The 15,983-nt window shown below is 48.7% G+C and overlaps 1 protein-coding gene across 4 annotated transcripts in view; it reads right to left on the bottom strand.

The window, feature by feature from the left end:
* Celf6 (CUGBP Elav-like family member 6) overlaps positions 1 to 14,392 on the bottom strand; it is a 29,822-nt gene extending 15,430 nt beyond the window's left edge. For 3 of the 4 annotated variants that reach the window (XM_059268009.1, XM_059268011.1, XM_059268012.1), the window contains exons 1-3: positions 14,064 to 14,392; positions 10,314 to 10,396; positions 1,388 to 1,436 (exon numbers count right to left, since the gene is read on the bottom strand). In XM_059268009.1, the coding sequence (XP_059123992.1) occupies positions 1,388 to 1,436; positions 10,314 to 10,396; positions 14,064 to 14,325 (394 nt within the window). In that variant the 5' untranslated portion in view covers positions 14,326 to 14,392. Of the gene's footprint in view, positions 1 to 1,387; positions 1,437 to 2,561; positions 2,805 to 10,313; positions 10,397 to 14,063 lie in introns of those variants that run through there. The other variant, XM_059268013.1, reaches the window with a different exon arrangement.
* Positions 14,393 to 15,983: the final 1,591 nt, after the last annotated feature.

The raw sequence follows: 15,983 nt of genomic DNA, 5'->3' as shown, positions 1-15,983 counted from the left end.
GCCATCCTAGACTTTTCCTTGAGAAACACTGTTCACACTGAAGAGTGACCCCTTATTTGTTTTCCCATCTGTCCCCTCATAATCTGCCAGGCTTCTGTGTTCCTAATGTGGAGTAGCCTAGAACATATTGATTGGATAGTTGAATGAACTATACAGCACATTCTATTTGTTTCTCGGCTCACTCATGTACTCATAGGTGACTTACTTGTGGGTCTGTCTCACGTATGTGGGCTAGGGAAGGTTTTAGAATATGGCCAACAATGGCTGTGATCCCTAACAGAGCTTCCCAATGAGAAGAGATTCTTGAACATGTTTTGTATGCAGTTGGCACATCAGAAAAGCCTGTCTGGAAAAGATTGAGATAAAAAAAGACGGAAAGAGAAAAGGAACCTAGACATATCTCTCCAAGGCAATGTGGGGCTGATAATATCTTGACCAGAGATTAAGAATCAAAGACAGATGTCAGAGAATCTAAAGGGAGGAAGGAATATTTATTGGGACCAAACAGAACCCTGATGCCACCAAAGTGCCCAGTGAATGTAGACAGGAAATCAAGGGAGAGTGTGAAGGAATTAGTAGGATGTTAATACATGTCTCTATCAATGAGTCGCATTCTCTCCTAAATCTTAGACTCTCACATAAGGAAGCAATGGCTGATCTTGGATAAGATAGACAGGGAAAGTCTATCTTATCAGAGTGGGAGAACTAGCAGACACCAAGGAGGGCTGTAGGCAGATACTTTGGGGTAATCTAAGACCCAAGGACAAGAAAGATATCAAGTACTGATTCTAGAAGTCAGCGTTGCCTTTCTAGCAGGGGAGCTGACCAGAACACAGCTATGAGAGCTCCTTACCACTCTTCTTAAGAAGCAGTGCTCTCTCTACTATAAAACAGTGCAGCTAAGAATGTCTAAAGACTTCTGAGAGCCTCAGTTCACAGCTACGTTCCTTACTATGGTTCACAATACCTGTTGTGCCAGCTCATCTTTTATGGTGATTAATCAGGCCATGATGGGAAAGAATGAGAGGTCCCTTCTGTGGACCCAGAGGAATCTGAAAAAGGAGAACCACCCCAGCTTGCTTCTTTATATGCACCTGTAAATTCCACCTGGCAAGGCAGTAATGGCCATTCTCCAGGAGTAAGACAGCAAGAGCTTTCTTCCTCTGCTTCTGCCCTTTCTGCCACTTCTGGGTCTGAGCTTTCTAGAACCTATCCCTTCTCAGTCTGAGTTGAGATGGCTGAGCTATTTCTTGAGATGCACAATTCTAGACTCCACTAACCTGGGCTGGGTCTAGTCATAAGCCCTGGCACAGGACTAACTCCAGGAATGGGCCCACCCATCCTCTACTCCGGTACCACTCCGAGGTTTACCAGACAGGGAAGTTACCTCCTCGGCCCTCACTGGCAGCCGGCTTCACTTGGATCGGACGATTCATCTGAAAGACATGGGACCAACACACCCATTTAGCATGACTACCTGGTCCCAAGGCCTCATTCTTTCTTCCCAATGAGCTCCTCGGGCTCTGAGTCCCAGCCCTCCTTACACTCTGAACCCCTCCGCTCCCATTGGGATTACAGATTCTCTCCAACATTGCTTCCTTAAACCCAGATGTTTAGAAAGTGCTGGAACCTGAAGGAGTGGATAGCAAGAAGCTCTGTGGCAAGCATAGGGTGGATGTAGTGGCTAACGAGATTTTCTGTCTTGGATTCGGGGTAGCTCCATGTGGAGCCTGTTTCTTAGGCTCCTGGACTTACATAAAGGCTTTGAGTGAGAGGAATTGGGTGGGAGGGTGTAATTGCTATAGCACATTTGTGGTTTATGTCTAAAACTGAGAATATAGCTGTGTGTTATTTAGATTAAACAGTCTGGGACTCAGACTTAGTGCTATACACCCCTAACGCTGCCATTTCTTCGTTGTACGATTTTAAGTGAGCCACTATCTCTCAAATCCAGTTTACTAATCTGGGAAAACATTCCCAGCTGTCTGTGCCATGCTAGTCTCTGCACTCACCCCTCCATCCCTCCTGAGTGCCCCTTTCCCTGACAGTGCTAGGGTTCTCGAGGCACCATTTTCTCCCTGCTCATCTCTCTCTTCCAATTCTTCTTGAATCGCTTCACCCACACCCACAGCCCCAGCAGCTATCCACAGAGGGATGACTCAGACCTCTGCGTCTCCAGCCCACATCTCTCCTGAGCCTCAGACCCATGTTTCCAGCTGCACGCTGGGCATCCTGGCTAGAAAGGCCCGCTGGCACTTCCACTCAACACACCAGAACCCGGGCTCATCTCCTCACCCCAACTCAATCCTCCATCACTCAGGTTATAAACCTAGAAAGCAACTTAACTTTTCCCTCCAACCCTTCCCTCCTCCAGCCAGCTTTACCTTTTAATTCAAGGGTTCCCTGATTAGACGTGGTTAAAAATCACCTGGGAACCATATTAGATTCTTAAGGTGGGGGACTGTATAACCTGAACGAGCTCCTAGGTGATTCAATATACACCCCCACCTTCCCATCCCCCAACCACCCTAAGTGAATTCATGATTGAATCCCCATCTCACCTTCCTCTCATAGGTGTTGTGGGGATCACATGAGGTAATGGGGGTGCAGAAGGTCTTGGTAAACTGCCAAGAGCTTGGTGCGTGGGATGTGAGGGATTGATGTTGGGGGCAGACAGCTGAGTGCCGGGAGGAAGGAACAGCGGCCTTCCTGTTCCTGGAGGAAGGGGTAACTGATGCCCATCTGGCCTGAGAAGGTGATGATCTGACCCCCTCCCCTCAGGAAACGTACTGCTTCTGCACCAATCAGGGACCACTCCATCCCTTCCAATGTGCTCGTTGCCGAGACAACAGGCAGCTTCCTGTTACCATAGCCACAAGTGCTACCCAGTAACCATGGTAACACCCTGGCAGTCACAGCTGAGCAATTTCTTTGGATCAAATTTTGGGGTGGGAGGGGTGAGGAAGACTCATTTGAAAAAAAAAAAAAAAAGGAAAGGGAAAACAGGCCAAGCCTGAACCATTGTAATCCTCCCTCCCACCCAAGGCTCTGACACACCCACCCTCTGGTAGTGGAGCACCTGCAGTGTACCAGGCTGTGGGTGGGGGCCGAGACACCGACAGGACTCAGGTTGTAGTCTAGAGGGGATGACAGATCAATCCAAGCAGATCAGGGCGAGCTGGACAGGTCTGGACTGGCCTGGACCAGGGACCAGGAGGACAGGACCAGTCCCTAGGCATGGCCACCTGTGAGTGTGGAGGAGAAACCGAGAGACAGAGCTATGGAGAGCAGAGACATAGGGAATGATGAGGAAACACAGCAAGACAGAAATTATGGGAGAAAGTAAGAGACAGACCTAGAAAAGGGCAAGGAAATAGAATTACTGGTGGGAAAAGGGAAGGAAAGGGGGGCTGGGCGGAAAGCAGGTCTGGGGGAGTCAGGAGAGCCTGGTAGAAAGAAGGAGAGGGGCAGAAGCCTGAGCTGGGGGGTCAGTGAGAGTGAGCAAAACCATCATTATTTTATTAGTTCTTAAATAGATCCTGAGAATTTTTCTCTGGAGCCTAGGGTGACGAGCGCATGTGACAGCAGCGGTTTCCATGGTAGCTCTTGGCTGGGTTTCCTGGGAGATGGTGCTCACTGGTGCTCTGGGGGGACGCTCCCTTCCCTCTTCCAAACCACCTGACCTTTTGATGGAGAGTGGAAATTGGGTGGTATGTATGAATTCTTACATGGGCCTGCCAGGGTCCAGTCCTCAAGAGACTCAAGGTCTACACCGTCTGCCAGTCGGGCATGCTGCCAACATTTATGGAACTCTGTGATGAGCCCTAGTGATGCTTGGAAGGAGACTCCCCTCACAGGCTCACAGAGAAGATAAGGCCCCCATTTTCTGAGAGCCCACAAGATGCCAAGCCTTCCCCTGGGACTATTTATATATGTTGTCTCCAAATCTTTCTAACCACTTCAAGAGGTCTACTGTCCCCATACTATGGATGAGAAAGCTGAGGCTCAGGGAGAGTTATTTGTCTAGGATTACATTGTGGGTACTTGGAGATTCACCCCATGTCTGACTGATGGTAAAGCTCCTGCTTTTTTGCATCCTACTGCTCAACTTCTTGTTTTTCATTTGTTAGTGTTTTTGTTTTTAAGGTAGTTTTACTATGTAGCTCATACTGCCCTAGAACTTGCTAATAGCCTAAGCTAGCCACAAACTCATGATCCTCCTACCTCAGCCTCCTGACCGCTGGGTAACAGTATCATCACCCCCCCGCTCAAATTCACTGTGCATTCATTCAAGTGTGTGTGTGTGTGTGTGTGTGTGTGTGTGTGTGTGTGTGTGAAGGTCAGAGTTAATATCAGGTCTCTTCCACAATCTATAAAAAGACTTATTTGTTTTTATTTTATGTGTATGGGTGTTTTGTCTGCATGTATATCTGTGCATCACATGTGTGCAGTGGTACACACAGAGACTAGAAGATGCCCCGGAACTGTAGTTACAGATGTTTGTAAACTTCCATTGAGTCTGTGTTCTCTGGTAGAGCATCCAGTGCTCTTAATCATGAGTCCCCTCTATCTTGTTTTGTTTTTGTTTTTGTTTTTTTTCGGACAGGATCTCTTACTAAACCTGGAGTTCTGTAATTCAGCTAGACTGGTTGGCCAGCAAACCTGGGGACTTCCCGCAATCCTGGAATTACAGGAATGTATCATTGCCATTGGCTTTGTATGTGGGTTCTGGGCGGGGGTGGGGGTGGGGCAAACCCAGGTCCCCAGGCTTGCACAGCAGGCACTTTACTGACTGAGCCATATCTCCAGCCCATTCTTAAGACATGAATACAAATAATGAGACACAGAGGTACCAGGGCCTTGGAGACAACGCAAGGTGAGGAGCTATTAGTGAGGCTGGCTGCATCTGGAAAGGATGACACAGGAAACAATCCATGAAGAAATAGTGTTTGCTCTGGGCCTTGTAGGTCAGAGTGGGTAGAGATAATGAGAGAGGCAGGGCAAGCAGCTGAGTATTCTAGACAGCTAGAGTAGAGACAGAGAACGTCAAGCCTGAAAGAGCAAGGGCTCCAGCTCCTGAAGATAAACTGCTTACGAGACAGATGGGAACTTCAGTCCTGGTTACATCGCTGGCAACTTCTCTAAGGTCTTTGAGCCTCAGTATCCCCACTCATAAGAGGTGGAATCATTCCTATGCTTGAGGGTTTGTGGTGGAAATAACAAGAACCAGATCTTAGTAGGTATATTAGATATGATAGGTTTTGTTTGTCTTTTTGTGTGCTTCTGTGTGTCTTTTGGGCTTTACAAATTTTTGCTTTTTTTTTTTATTTTATTTTGTTTTGGTGAAACAGGGTGAAACTGAAAGGCAGGCAGGAACCAGATTAGGGCAGGCTGTAAAAAGCACGTCAAGGATTTTGACGTGAATATATTTTAAATGCTATAAGGATGTAGGGATGGATTTTAAAAAGGAGGACAGGTGATGATCTGGTCTGTTAAGTCTTAGAAAGTATCTCATAAGTTGTTACAGTGCAGAGAGAGGATTGGAAAGGGAGTGAGAAGAGATAGGAAGGTCGGTGATGTAGGTGGGAGGTGAAAGTGACTGGGACCATTGTAAAAGGAAATGGACAGACTCAAAAGATGTTCGGGACAAGTGAACTAAACCGTAGTTCTGTTGAGGGTGGGGCCGAGGGAAAGGAGGGCATGTGGGCTGACTCAGGATTACAGCTCATAAACTGGCAGAATATTGCTTCCCAGGCTCTGAGCCTCAGCGCCACAGGCAGGGATTATGGGGAACACCTGAGGTTTAGGCGTGCTACTCATGGCTGGAGGGGAACGCTGCTCATGAGAGCTACTGGGCAACCCTGCCTGTTTCAGTCCTGCCATAAGCAGGGGAAGGGTCTGGGGTGCACTAAGGAAATGGGGGCATTGACTCCCCAACCACGAACTTCTCGTGAGATTTCAGGTGAGCCTTCGCCTGGACTGATCACCTGTTCCTCCAAGAGTTTCCCAGGCCCATGTCTGTGTCGGGGCCCTGAAGGGGAAATCAAGGTAGAGAATATCGGAGAGAAGAGAACAATCTACTCCACGAAGTGGGGTGAGGAAGGTTAGAGGCAACCAGACCTGTACAAGGCCCTGTTCTCTTGAGCCAGTAAGCAGAAGGGAAGCAAGGTGTGTCCCACCTCTCCTACAGACTTGTCTGAAACACCTGTCTTTGGGCTAGTCATCGCCCTGTGCTGCCTTCTGTCCCTCACTCAGCATTCCCTCCCCACAGGAAGGGTTTTATCAGTACTCCCCTGAGAAGGACTGTTGGTGAGTCTAGGGGAGGTGTCGCGAGGGTCAGAGAAGAGTATGGCAACCCTCAACATCAACATTTTCAAGACTTGGTTCTACCACACATCCTCACTGTTTTTGTTGTTAGTTTTGTTTTTTTGAGATAGGGGTTTCCCTGTGTAGCCCTAGTTGTCCTGGAACTCTCTCTGTAGCCCAGGCTGGCCTCAAACTCACAGAGATTCACCTGCCTCTGCCTCCCGAGTGCTGAGATTAAAAGCGTGAGCTACCACTGCTCGGCTTACCATGCTTCCTCCAACCCAGCTCACTATGAAATCCCATGAGCTCTAGAGCACATAGGCATGCCATGAGCCCATCCTTTCCTCTCCACTCCTGCACCATCCCAGCTCCAGGGCAGCTCGCTTCACCACCGGCTTATTCAGAAGCGACGTTGTCCCACTGTCTTGCCTCCGCTATTTCTCCCGCTTCAGTCGGTCTCCATGCTGTAGCCAGGGTAATCTTCAAAACTTCATCCCTAACTCTTCTTAAATCCGCCCAAGACTGACTGTCAGAACTTGTGTGTCCTGTCTCCTCTACCCAACATGCATAGCACACTCCACCCATTCACAGCCAGTCATCTTTGCTGGGAGACATTTCTGTCAGTTCTCATAGTATCCTCAGATTTCAGAAGTGGCCTTTGGCGTTTAGCTTCTCAGACCCTCAGATATGGAGAAAGCATCTGGTAGCACTCTCCTTCCTCTCCACTCCTGAGGCCTCTTTTGCATGTCCAGGTGTAACTCCAATGCAGTGCACTGAGTTACCTGTGAACCGGGAGCTTCTTGAGGGCGTGGCTTGGTCTATAGAGTATAGTGGGATTTAACTTGGGTTTTCTCTCTCCTCCCGAGTTGTTTTGCACAGGACACAGCTTGTCAAGCAAATGCCTTCCTCTACTTGGTTGCATCTGCCTCTTCGTAGTGTCTGAAGGGATAGGCTCTTCCAAAGAAGGGAGGTCATGGACAGGGAGATAGACCAATAACGGACACCCTCTCAATCCCAGAAGTAGGGACCAAGTTGGCTTCATTCTCTTCATGTGGATTCTAGACCTAGAGCGAGGCTCAAAGAAACAGCAGTAGCTTCGCCAGGAGGCAGTTGGCTGCAGTTTGAAGGAAGCTCTGAGTAGGGAGCCGAGCTTCAATAGCTGGCAGAGACTGGCAATGGGTAAATGGAGAGGATCCAAGAGGAGGTCTCACTCCAGACACTCCAACAAACTATGCTGTTTCCCGTGAAGATTCAGGCTTTCTTTTGGGGGCTTCACTCAGCCTTTCCAGGCTTTCTACCCTTCAGTTTTGCCACATTCCAGCAAAAATACAGACTGAAGTCTTATCCCTGTCTCTCCAGCAGATGGCAGCTACACCCAGGACCTAGTATCTACAGAAGGCTGGGTGCCCGGTCCTCTCTCATAAAAGTTGCTGCTGCCCCTGGCAAGCTCAAAGGAAAGATTGATGGCATGGATGTTGCCGGGGCTAGCCAACAGTGCCATTGATTTTCATTTAAGAGGCTAATTAAATATTAATTTTCACTTTGTTAAGTTGAGAAGGGTGAATAAAGTCAATCCTGGCAGTAACAGAGGAAACCAGTCCACACTGGAGGTCTGCCGATGGAGGAGAGGAAGAAGGCAGAGGTCCTCGAGTGCCACACTCTTCAGAAACTAAGAAAGAAACTAAGCCACATCTGCCACCAAGTTAGCTCATGTAACAGTGGAGCAATTAAGTGAATAGACTAACCGGGCTCAATGACCAGAGCTTCTCATACATGAGCTTGGGCACCTCCCTTGAAGACTCAGTCTCTTCATCTGTAAGATGGGGGTAGGGGCAGTAACAATACTGTCTTCACAAAGGATTACATGACTTGAACACGTAAAATGCCCTGAATATTGGTGCTGAGAACTGTTGGTTATTACTATTTTGCTTTTCTCCCTTAGAGTCAATCCTCCCAGGTCTCTGGGGCTTCAGTGTGCTTTTCCAAGGAGCACCCATTCTTATGAAACCCCACAGGGACTGCTCACCACTTCTTCAGAAGCTTTTTCTCCCAAGCCCTCTTGATTTGCTCAGGGCTTTCCAGGTAAAGTCCAAATCTCCAAATCTCCCACTTGTTTCCCCTTCAACTGCAGCCCTCTGTAGGACCCTGCCCTCAGCCTGGCCCAGACTCTCTTGGGGTTCCCCCTCCCACCATTAGGCCCATCCACCTCACACCCACCTGTTTCTTGCAACTCTGAATTTGTACCACGCTGCTTCCTGCACGGGTGTTCCAGCTCGTCTTGACGCCTGTTCTAGCAGCAGGAACCGTTTGCTCCCACGGTTAGATGAATGATGCTTTCTACAACTGCTCCTACTAACGTTACTCTTTCAATGACTGCTCCTACTACCGCTGGCTACGCCACACCGTAGGCTCACTTTCTTCTGTTCTCTGTACTTCACATGACTTAGCCCATCTGCCCACAAATTCAGTCTTATAGATGAAGAAATTCAGGTTTTATTGTATTTTTTTTTTTTTTTTGAGACAGGGTCTCACTATGTAGCCCTGGTTGTCCTGGAACTCACGATATAGATCAGGTTGGTCTCAAACTCACAGAGCTCTACCTGTCTCTGCCTCTGAAGTGCTGGGATTAAAGGAATGCCCAGAAAAAATTAGGTTTTAAACTTGCTCAGAGAGCCGGGCGGTGGTGGTGCACACCTTTAATCCCAGCAGTGAGGAGGCAGAGGCAGGTGTATCTCTGTGAGTTCGAGGCCAGCCTGGTCTACAGAGCTAGTCCAGGACAGGCTCCAAAGCTACAGAGAAACTGTGTCTCAAAACCCCTCCCCCCCAAAAAAAAGAGAAAGAAAGAAAGAAAGAAAGAAAGAAAGAAAGAAAGAAAGAAAGAAAGAAAGAAAATCAAGTCCTTTGTCAAGATCTTAAGGCAACAGTCATATTTACTGGGACTTCCTTACTACAGCCCAAGGAGCTACATTGTTAGTACAACCCATTCCCTAGAAGTGAGAAAACTAAAGCCTGAGTGAAGGAAACAGAACACCATGGTAAGTGACAGAGGTGAGGTTCAAATCTAAGTCTGAACAATGTGAAACCAAGTATTTTTAATTATCATGCTATGATGTGTTCATATTAAAATCCCATTAAATTCTTTTTTTTCTCCAGACATACTTATCTGCAATTCCTTTGAACATATCTCATGATCTATTTTGTGTCTTTGTGCCTTAATTCTATCCTGGTCTCTTTCTAATAGGCCAGTGACCTTCTTAAGTCTAAAATGGACATTGTTCCAGACTTTGCCTACACATGACATTTGAATATTGCTCTTTTTCCAGACACAACACTCTTCAGATAGGAAAAAATGAGGCTGGGAAGTATGTTTTCCTTTTGGAAACCTATGCTAGATCCTAATTGTCACTACCACATGGATGGGAGATTCCAATTTTCTTTTACTTGTGACCATCCATTAGTTGAGACCAGATCATATAATCCTGGGTGTCTATAAAACCAAGAAGTCCCTTTTAACTTTAGCTGTGTTTTGTAACATGGAAAGAAGACGATTTTGGTGAGTCAAGGTACCCCAAACGTGTTACAGGAAGAAGACCGCAGGAAAGCATCATCTAGGAGCACAAGATTGGAGAACACAGGATAGTGACTCTGCAGAGCCTCTCCCCTACATCACTACATACATGCTCACAGTAGTGACAAGTAACACCTGAAACCATGATTTTAGCCAAAGTGGAAAAATTCTAACTTAGCTTATATCACCATGTCTCTTCTAAAAAATAAGTTCGAACACTTGGCTCAAGTGTTGTGAGCCCATTTCTCTGAGCCGGAAGACTGAGTGTAACATGGGGCTTGAGTTGTTCAAGGAACACATAAACCCTTTCCTGGGTAGATGACCCTGTTTCTAGCTGCTGGTACCAACTTAACCCTGTATACTGCTTTGGCATGCATGCAGAGCATTGTTCCATTGAAGTGATTCTCACCCATCCCGCCCTCAACCTTGGTTGACTTACCCCTGGCAGGGTCTTCTGTTCATGCAGTGCACTCTGGGCCTTGAGAGCAGAGTCCCGGGCGCAGTAGGTGAGGAAGGCACAGCCTGAGGAGGAAGAGCCTGGCTCAGGGGGTTTTCTGAAACCCCTCAACATTCTTCTTGGTAAGATCCAAATAAGTTAACAAACTTAGGGTCACTATCCTGGAAACATGAATACTGCCCTGTGAAGTGTTCTGTGATGGGAGAGTCTTCACCTGCTTGGGAACCTATGTCCTAAACTCTGGCTACCTCTCATTTTCTCCTGGTCTTCTGTCCAAGAAACATGTGTACCCATGCACCCAGTCATGTGCTCACTCAATCCCACAGCTTCCTTCCTCAGTCCATCCATAAGTCCTGTCAGGGTTAAACCTTCCTAAGCGGCTTTGCCTTCTTCAACGCAGTACCCACCCCACAGCGCCCATCTATTTTAGATATAGACTCGCAGTAGTCTCCAAGGATCAGCCTCAACTCCTTCCTAATCCAGTGGCAGAAAGAAAAAGAGGAAGATGAGGGGTTGAAGGCCAGCTACTTCCCAACACTTCCTTCCCCAAGTTTGAAGTTTAGGAATGGATTTGATTTCAGCCTTGGTTCAGGTCTGAGGGCTTTCTGTAAGTAGGAAATTCTAGAAACTCCCTAACCCTATCCAAGGACCTTGGTCTGTCAAGACAGGGCCCTTAAAGAGTTATTTGTGACCCAACCTGGACTCCTGTAAAAGAAGCCTAGTTTTTGGATCAGGGAATGAGTCCAGGTTGAGCTAAAGAGTAAACACTATGCCACTGTGTTCAGCTTCAAAATCTGCAGGATGCTGGAAAACACTGAAGTAGGTGTCCTCCTTTCCAATATTCACTGAGAATTCATTCATCCAGAAAATATCCAATACTTACTTATTTGGTTGGGCATTAGGATGGGTTAAAAATGGAGAGGAGTTCTTGGAGACTGGATGTCATGAGGAGTGCCTGAGTCTGTTTCCAAGTGTTGAGGACTGTCTACAAGAAGACACTGAGGGTGGTGATGTAACTCAGTGGTAGAGTTCTTGCCTAGCATACATGAGATCTTAGGTTCAAACCCCAGCAAATAATGATGAAGATAAAATAGAAGATTTTGAGTTCTCAAGAACAGGAATAATGAGTCCTTTAGAACCAGGTAAGAAGAGGGGTGTGATTATTTCAGGTGGGAGGAATGAAAACTGAGTCAAAATGTGGTGTGTTGGAGAAATGGAGAGAAAGCTAGTGTGGGTGAAGACTTAGGAGTCGGAGCTGAGTGCCTAGTGAGGTATGCAGGGATTGGGTTACAGACAGCCTTAGAGACCCCAATAAATTTGTACTCATCCTTTAGAGCAGTGGAGAACCACTAAAGGGTTTTCACTGGGGTTGTGACATGATAAAAATCTACATTTTCAGAACAAACCTTTTGAGTAGAGGAAGGAGAAGGACCAAGGAAGGGCACATGCATGTGGGAAGCCATTAGGAGCTGGTGTAGTTTTCTGCTCAGACAGCTGACTAGAAAAGCAAATGGGAAATGTTTCATTTCTTATTATTTCAGTGGCACCTTCTATGGAACTGCCTCCTTAGGATGGAAGGATTGCCTGTGGTTTATTGAGAACTCTTAGCTAAAGTGTTCTCATATCAGTAGGGTAACTGAAGCCAGAGATTATGTCAGTCATAGGTCAGGGTTTGGGATTTTGGAATTCCTAGGCTATGGTTGTTTTCAAAGCATGGTGGCTTTTTCTCCCTCAATACTCAGCCATCAGAATGAAAATGAGTCACTCTAGCATTTAGACATCATGGTTGCTGGGGAGAAAGTTGGAATGTTGACTTGAAGACCCTCCAGGCTGCCTCTATATCACACAAGGCCACACTTTCCTTGGAGAGCTGTAGACTGTTTTGGGACTAACTCACCTAACCCTGGGTCTCATACTTATCAGTTCTGCCACTGAGCCATAACATCTGACGTCAGACTGGAAGGTACTTTATGAAAGGCTTAGGAGCCCAGGTGTTACCACAAAAAAAACATGTAGATTGCTTGGGTTAGAAGGTGGAAGAATGACATGATGGAAATACAGAGAAGCATGGCTTAAAGGGACACATGAGTATGGGGAGGAACAGGAAGAATTAGTGCTTAATGGGAAGGAACAGTGAATGAGGGAACAGTTCAGAGACTCTGAGTGTTTGAGTGTTTAAGTGAGAATTGCAGCTATTCCATGCTTTATTCTACAGATCATCTACAAAGATTAGTTTTATGCTTGCCTACTGAAATCAATGTCTAGAGAAAAGTGCTGTAAGTGGATGGGCAGGAAGATAGACAGGCAGCTGGGCTGCCCTGCAAGGAGTCTGGATGATGTGAACTTGTCCTTGTGGCACTTTAACATAACCTCACCAAAAGGTCCCCCTACTCAAATGGCCTAGGTCTTTCATGAACATTTTCTCAAAGCCCCCTACGTTAGCATGCCAAGGAATGCTCTGGGGTCTCCGGCAGGAAAGAAGTAGCAGTCTGATGCTAGCTCACAAGCCTTCAGAGTGGACCTGCCCTGCAAGACCTGTCACTTTTCTCTTAGGAAGACCGTGGAGGAGAGTTGGTGACCCTTCCCCCACCAAAATCTTGAAGCCACATTATTTCCCAGTGGAGAAATAAGCACGTTTCCCTTCAAATTATTATTATATGATTCCGGCTCTGCTATTCCAGCCCAGCCTGGACAGACTTTTCTGCATGTAAACAAGTCTCCTCCCTTCTCTACAGGAAGAAAGGGGTGTGGCTGGACAGGACCATGGTGCCTCTGTCTTCCTAGGAAAGGCAGGGAGAAGGGGCACCATCTCCATCTTCCTCATTAGACTGACCCCACCCCTCGAGTGCTCTGGTCTGGGACTAGGCAGCAAAGAAAGGAAAAGAGGAGGCCACCAGGAGGATTGAGAGGGAGCAGACAGGAGTGGGGATGAGTGGTGAAAAAAAGTGTATTCATCTAAGGGAGGACCTAAGATGAAGGGGACGCAGGAAGGTGGATGTTCCCAGCTGAGGCTGGGATTCTGGATTCAAATCAGAAGAGGTAAAGAGTGTTGGGGTTCTGGAAAAATATATGAGATATCAGGGTTATTGTCAAATGTGAGAGGGCATTTGTCTCTGAGAGTCAGTCTCCTGGGAGGTGAATTGGACTGTATAGATTAGACAGGTTTGAATTCTGAAGGAGAAGAGGAATTTGGGCATGGGATGTTTAAAGCTGTCAGACACAAGAGTTAATTGGAGGCTTTTGGGGCTGGCTGGGGTTGGAGGCCAGGAGGGGTGCAAACCCAAGATGTGTGTGAGCGGCTAGGCCTGAGTAGGGTGGCACCAGAGGGCTCTGGAAATACATGGGTCCAGGGATCAGGAGACCGGCTACTCCAGAGCTGGGAGGTAGAATAAGTTTCCAAATTCCAGGGTTTGGGGTGTCTGATGGGAGGGATGGTGGAGAGGTCCAGCTGGGAGGTGGGAATGGCTGGGATGTGAGAAGTAACAAGGGATTTGGAGGTTAGAGTGAAGAACCTGCTAGGGAATCGGAGTGGCGCTCAGGAGGATGTCACAGAGAAAATTCTGGGTCTGGGGCTCTGTGACCTGGGGAGGGGACAGAGCTGAGGTGGGGCAGGTACTGGGCTGGCTCTCGGTAGGGCTGGGGTTGGGCCTGCGTTTGGGGCCAGGGTTGGGTTGGGCTGCGCTCTAATTGGATTGGGGCTGGGCTGGGCTGGGCTGGGCTGACCCCGCGCACCTTTGTGGAGGCCGGTGAGCCGGTCCTTCAGCACCGTCAGCTCGTAGATGCGGCCGAACTCCTCGAACAGCGGCTTGAGGTCCTGCTCGTCCAAGCCCCGCGGGATCTGCCCCACGAAGAGCTTGATGGCGTCGTGGTCCTTCATGGGCACCGCGGGACCTGGGTTCAGCCCGCTCATGCCGACGCCGCTGTCCGCGGTGCTGAAAGCCAGGCGCGGGCCGGGGCCGGCGGGCGGCGCAGACCCTCCGGGCGCCGCGGCCATGTCCCCGCCCCGTCCGCCCTCCCGCGCGTCCGGCTTGTCCCGCCGTCCCTTCCCTGGACTGCTGGCGAGGGCCTGGGGGAGGGGGCGGGGCCCGGCTGCGAGGGCGGGGGGCTAACCAGGGGGCGGCTCCCGGCCGAGAGCGAGGGGCGGGGCCCGGCCGAGAGCGAGGGGCGGGGCGGATTAAGAAGGGGCGTGGTCTAGGGCGGGGCGCCTGGGTCCGGCCGGAGTCCCCCTCGGAGCTCTCTGGGCTCCCGCCCTAGCTCGCCAAGCCCAGCCCCGAGCCCCAGCCCCTCTACCCGCCCCCCCGAGTTTAGTGACGTCAGACAGCTAGCCGGGCCAGTCTACGCAAGTGATTTGCATAATAAGATAGCGGTGGCCAATCAGAGTGGGAGTTGGCTGAGCTGGGGCGGGGGTGGGGGGCGCGGGAGGAGCGGCTGGGCTCACGCGCTCCCGCTCTCCATGGCAACCGGACCCTCAGCTGCCCTGTATGTGGAGGGTGTGCGGGCGTGGCAGTGGATGGGAAGTAGCTTCGTCATGCGTGGCGATGTCTGCGGGAGTCAGAGCCGATCCCTTCCTGCACACCTCCAACAGCGAGACGGTTTTCTGCGGGGCAGATGGGGCTTCCACCTCTTTATCCCTACTACCGAAGCCAGTCCTATGGAACCCATCCTACCGGGTTCCATCACACACCTCTTTGGTATCTTCAACCACTTCCTTGCTCCTGAGCCTCAAACACACTCCCGTCTCTTGCATCCTAAAACAAGCCCCCAAGCGCTGATTTCTTCCTCAGGAGAGCGAGAGAACTTATGTAGCCATATTTACTCAGCACTCGTGCCTGGTTCCTCCCTATTCTAACTTAGGGGTGCTATCTCCTTTTCCTGAAAAGGATGCCGTGGGTCAAAGAAGTTAGGGCGTAGGGGCCCCTGGCATTTGCAGAGCAGAGGGCAAAAGAAGAAACGGAAACTGATACATCGTGCGTGTTAATATCTAAAAGCTATCTGTAAAATCACAAAGCTGAACTGTTTACCTCCCCTTTCACAAGCGCACATTCATAAAGATGAAGGAACAGCGAGATAGCCAAGCAGGCTCTTAATGAACAAGCTTGATAAGCCGAGTTGGATACCCAGAACCTGCATGGAAAAGCCAGTTGCTGAGCCTTGCATCTGTAATCCCAGCACTTCTGTGGCAAGATGGGAGGAGGAAGCGAGAACCATGAGGACCAGGTAGCAGAGGGACAGAAACAAAAGGGACCCTCAACAAGGTGGAATGAGAGAACCCACTCCTGAAAGTTGTCCTCTGATCTCAACAAGCATGCCACCACATATGTATTTTTTCTCCTTCACACACACACACACACACACACACACACACACACACACACACACAGAAAGAGTAAATTTGTAAACATTTTTATTATTGTGTATATGAGAATTTGGTCAGCATGCATGTATGTATGTGCAGCACATGTGTGCCTGGTACCTGCTGAGGTCAGAAGAAGGTGTCAGATCCCCTGGAACTGGAGTTATAGATGGGTATAAGCCTACCTGTCGGTGCTGGGAATCGAACCCAGGTCCTTTACAAGAGCAGCCAGGACTCTAATTGCTGAGCCATCTCTTCAGCTCCAGCTCCATGTTATTGTTTTTGAAACAGGGTCTCTT

Source organism: Peromyscus eremicus, chromosome 7 (assembly GCF_949786415.1).
Source record: "Peromyscus eremicus chromosome 7, PerEre_H2_v1, whole genome shotgun sequence".
Taxonomy (NCBI): domain Eukaryota; kingdom Metazoa; phylum Chordata; class Mammalia; order Rodentia; family Cricetidae; genus Peromyscus; species Peromyscus eremicus.
Note: the sequence above shows the minus strand (reverse complement) of the source record. Positions and strands in the feature narration are given on the sequence as shown.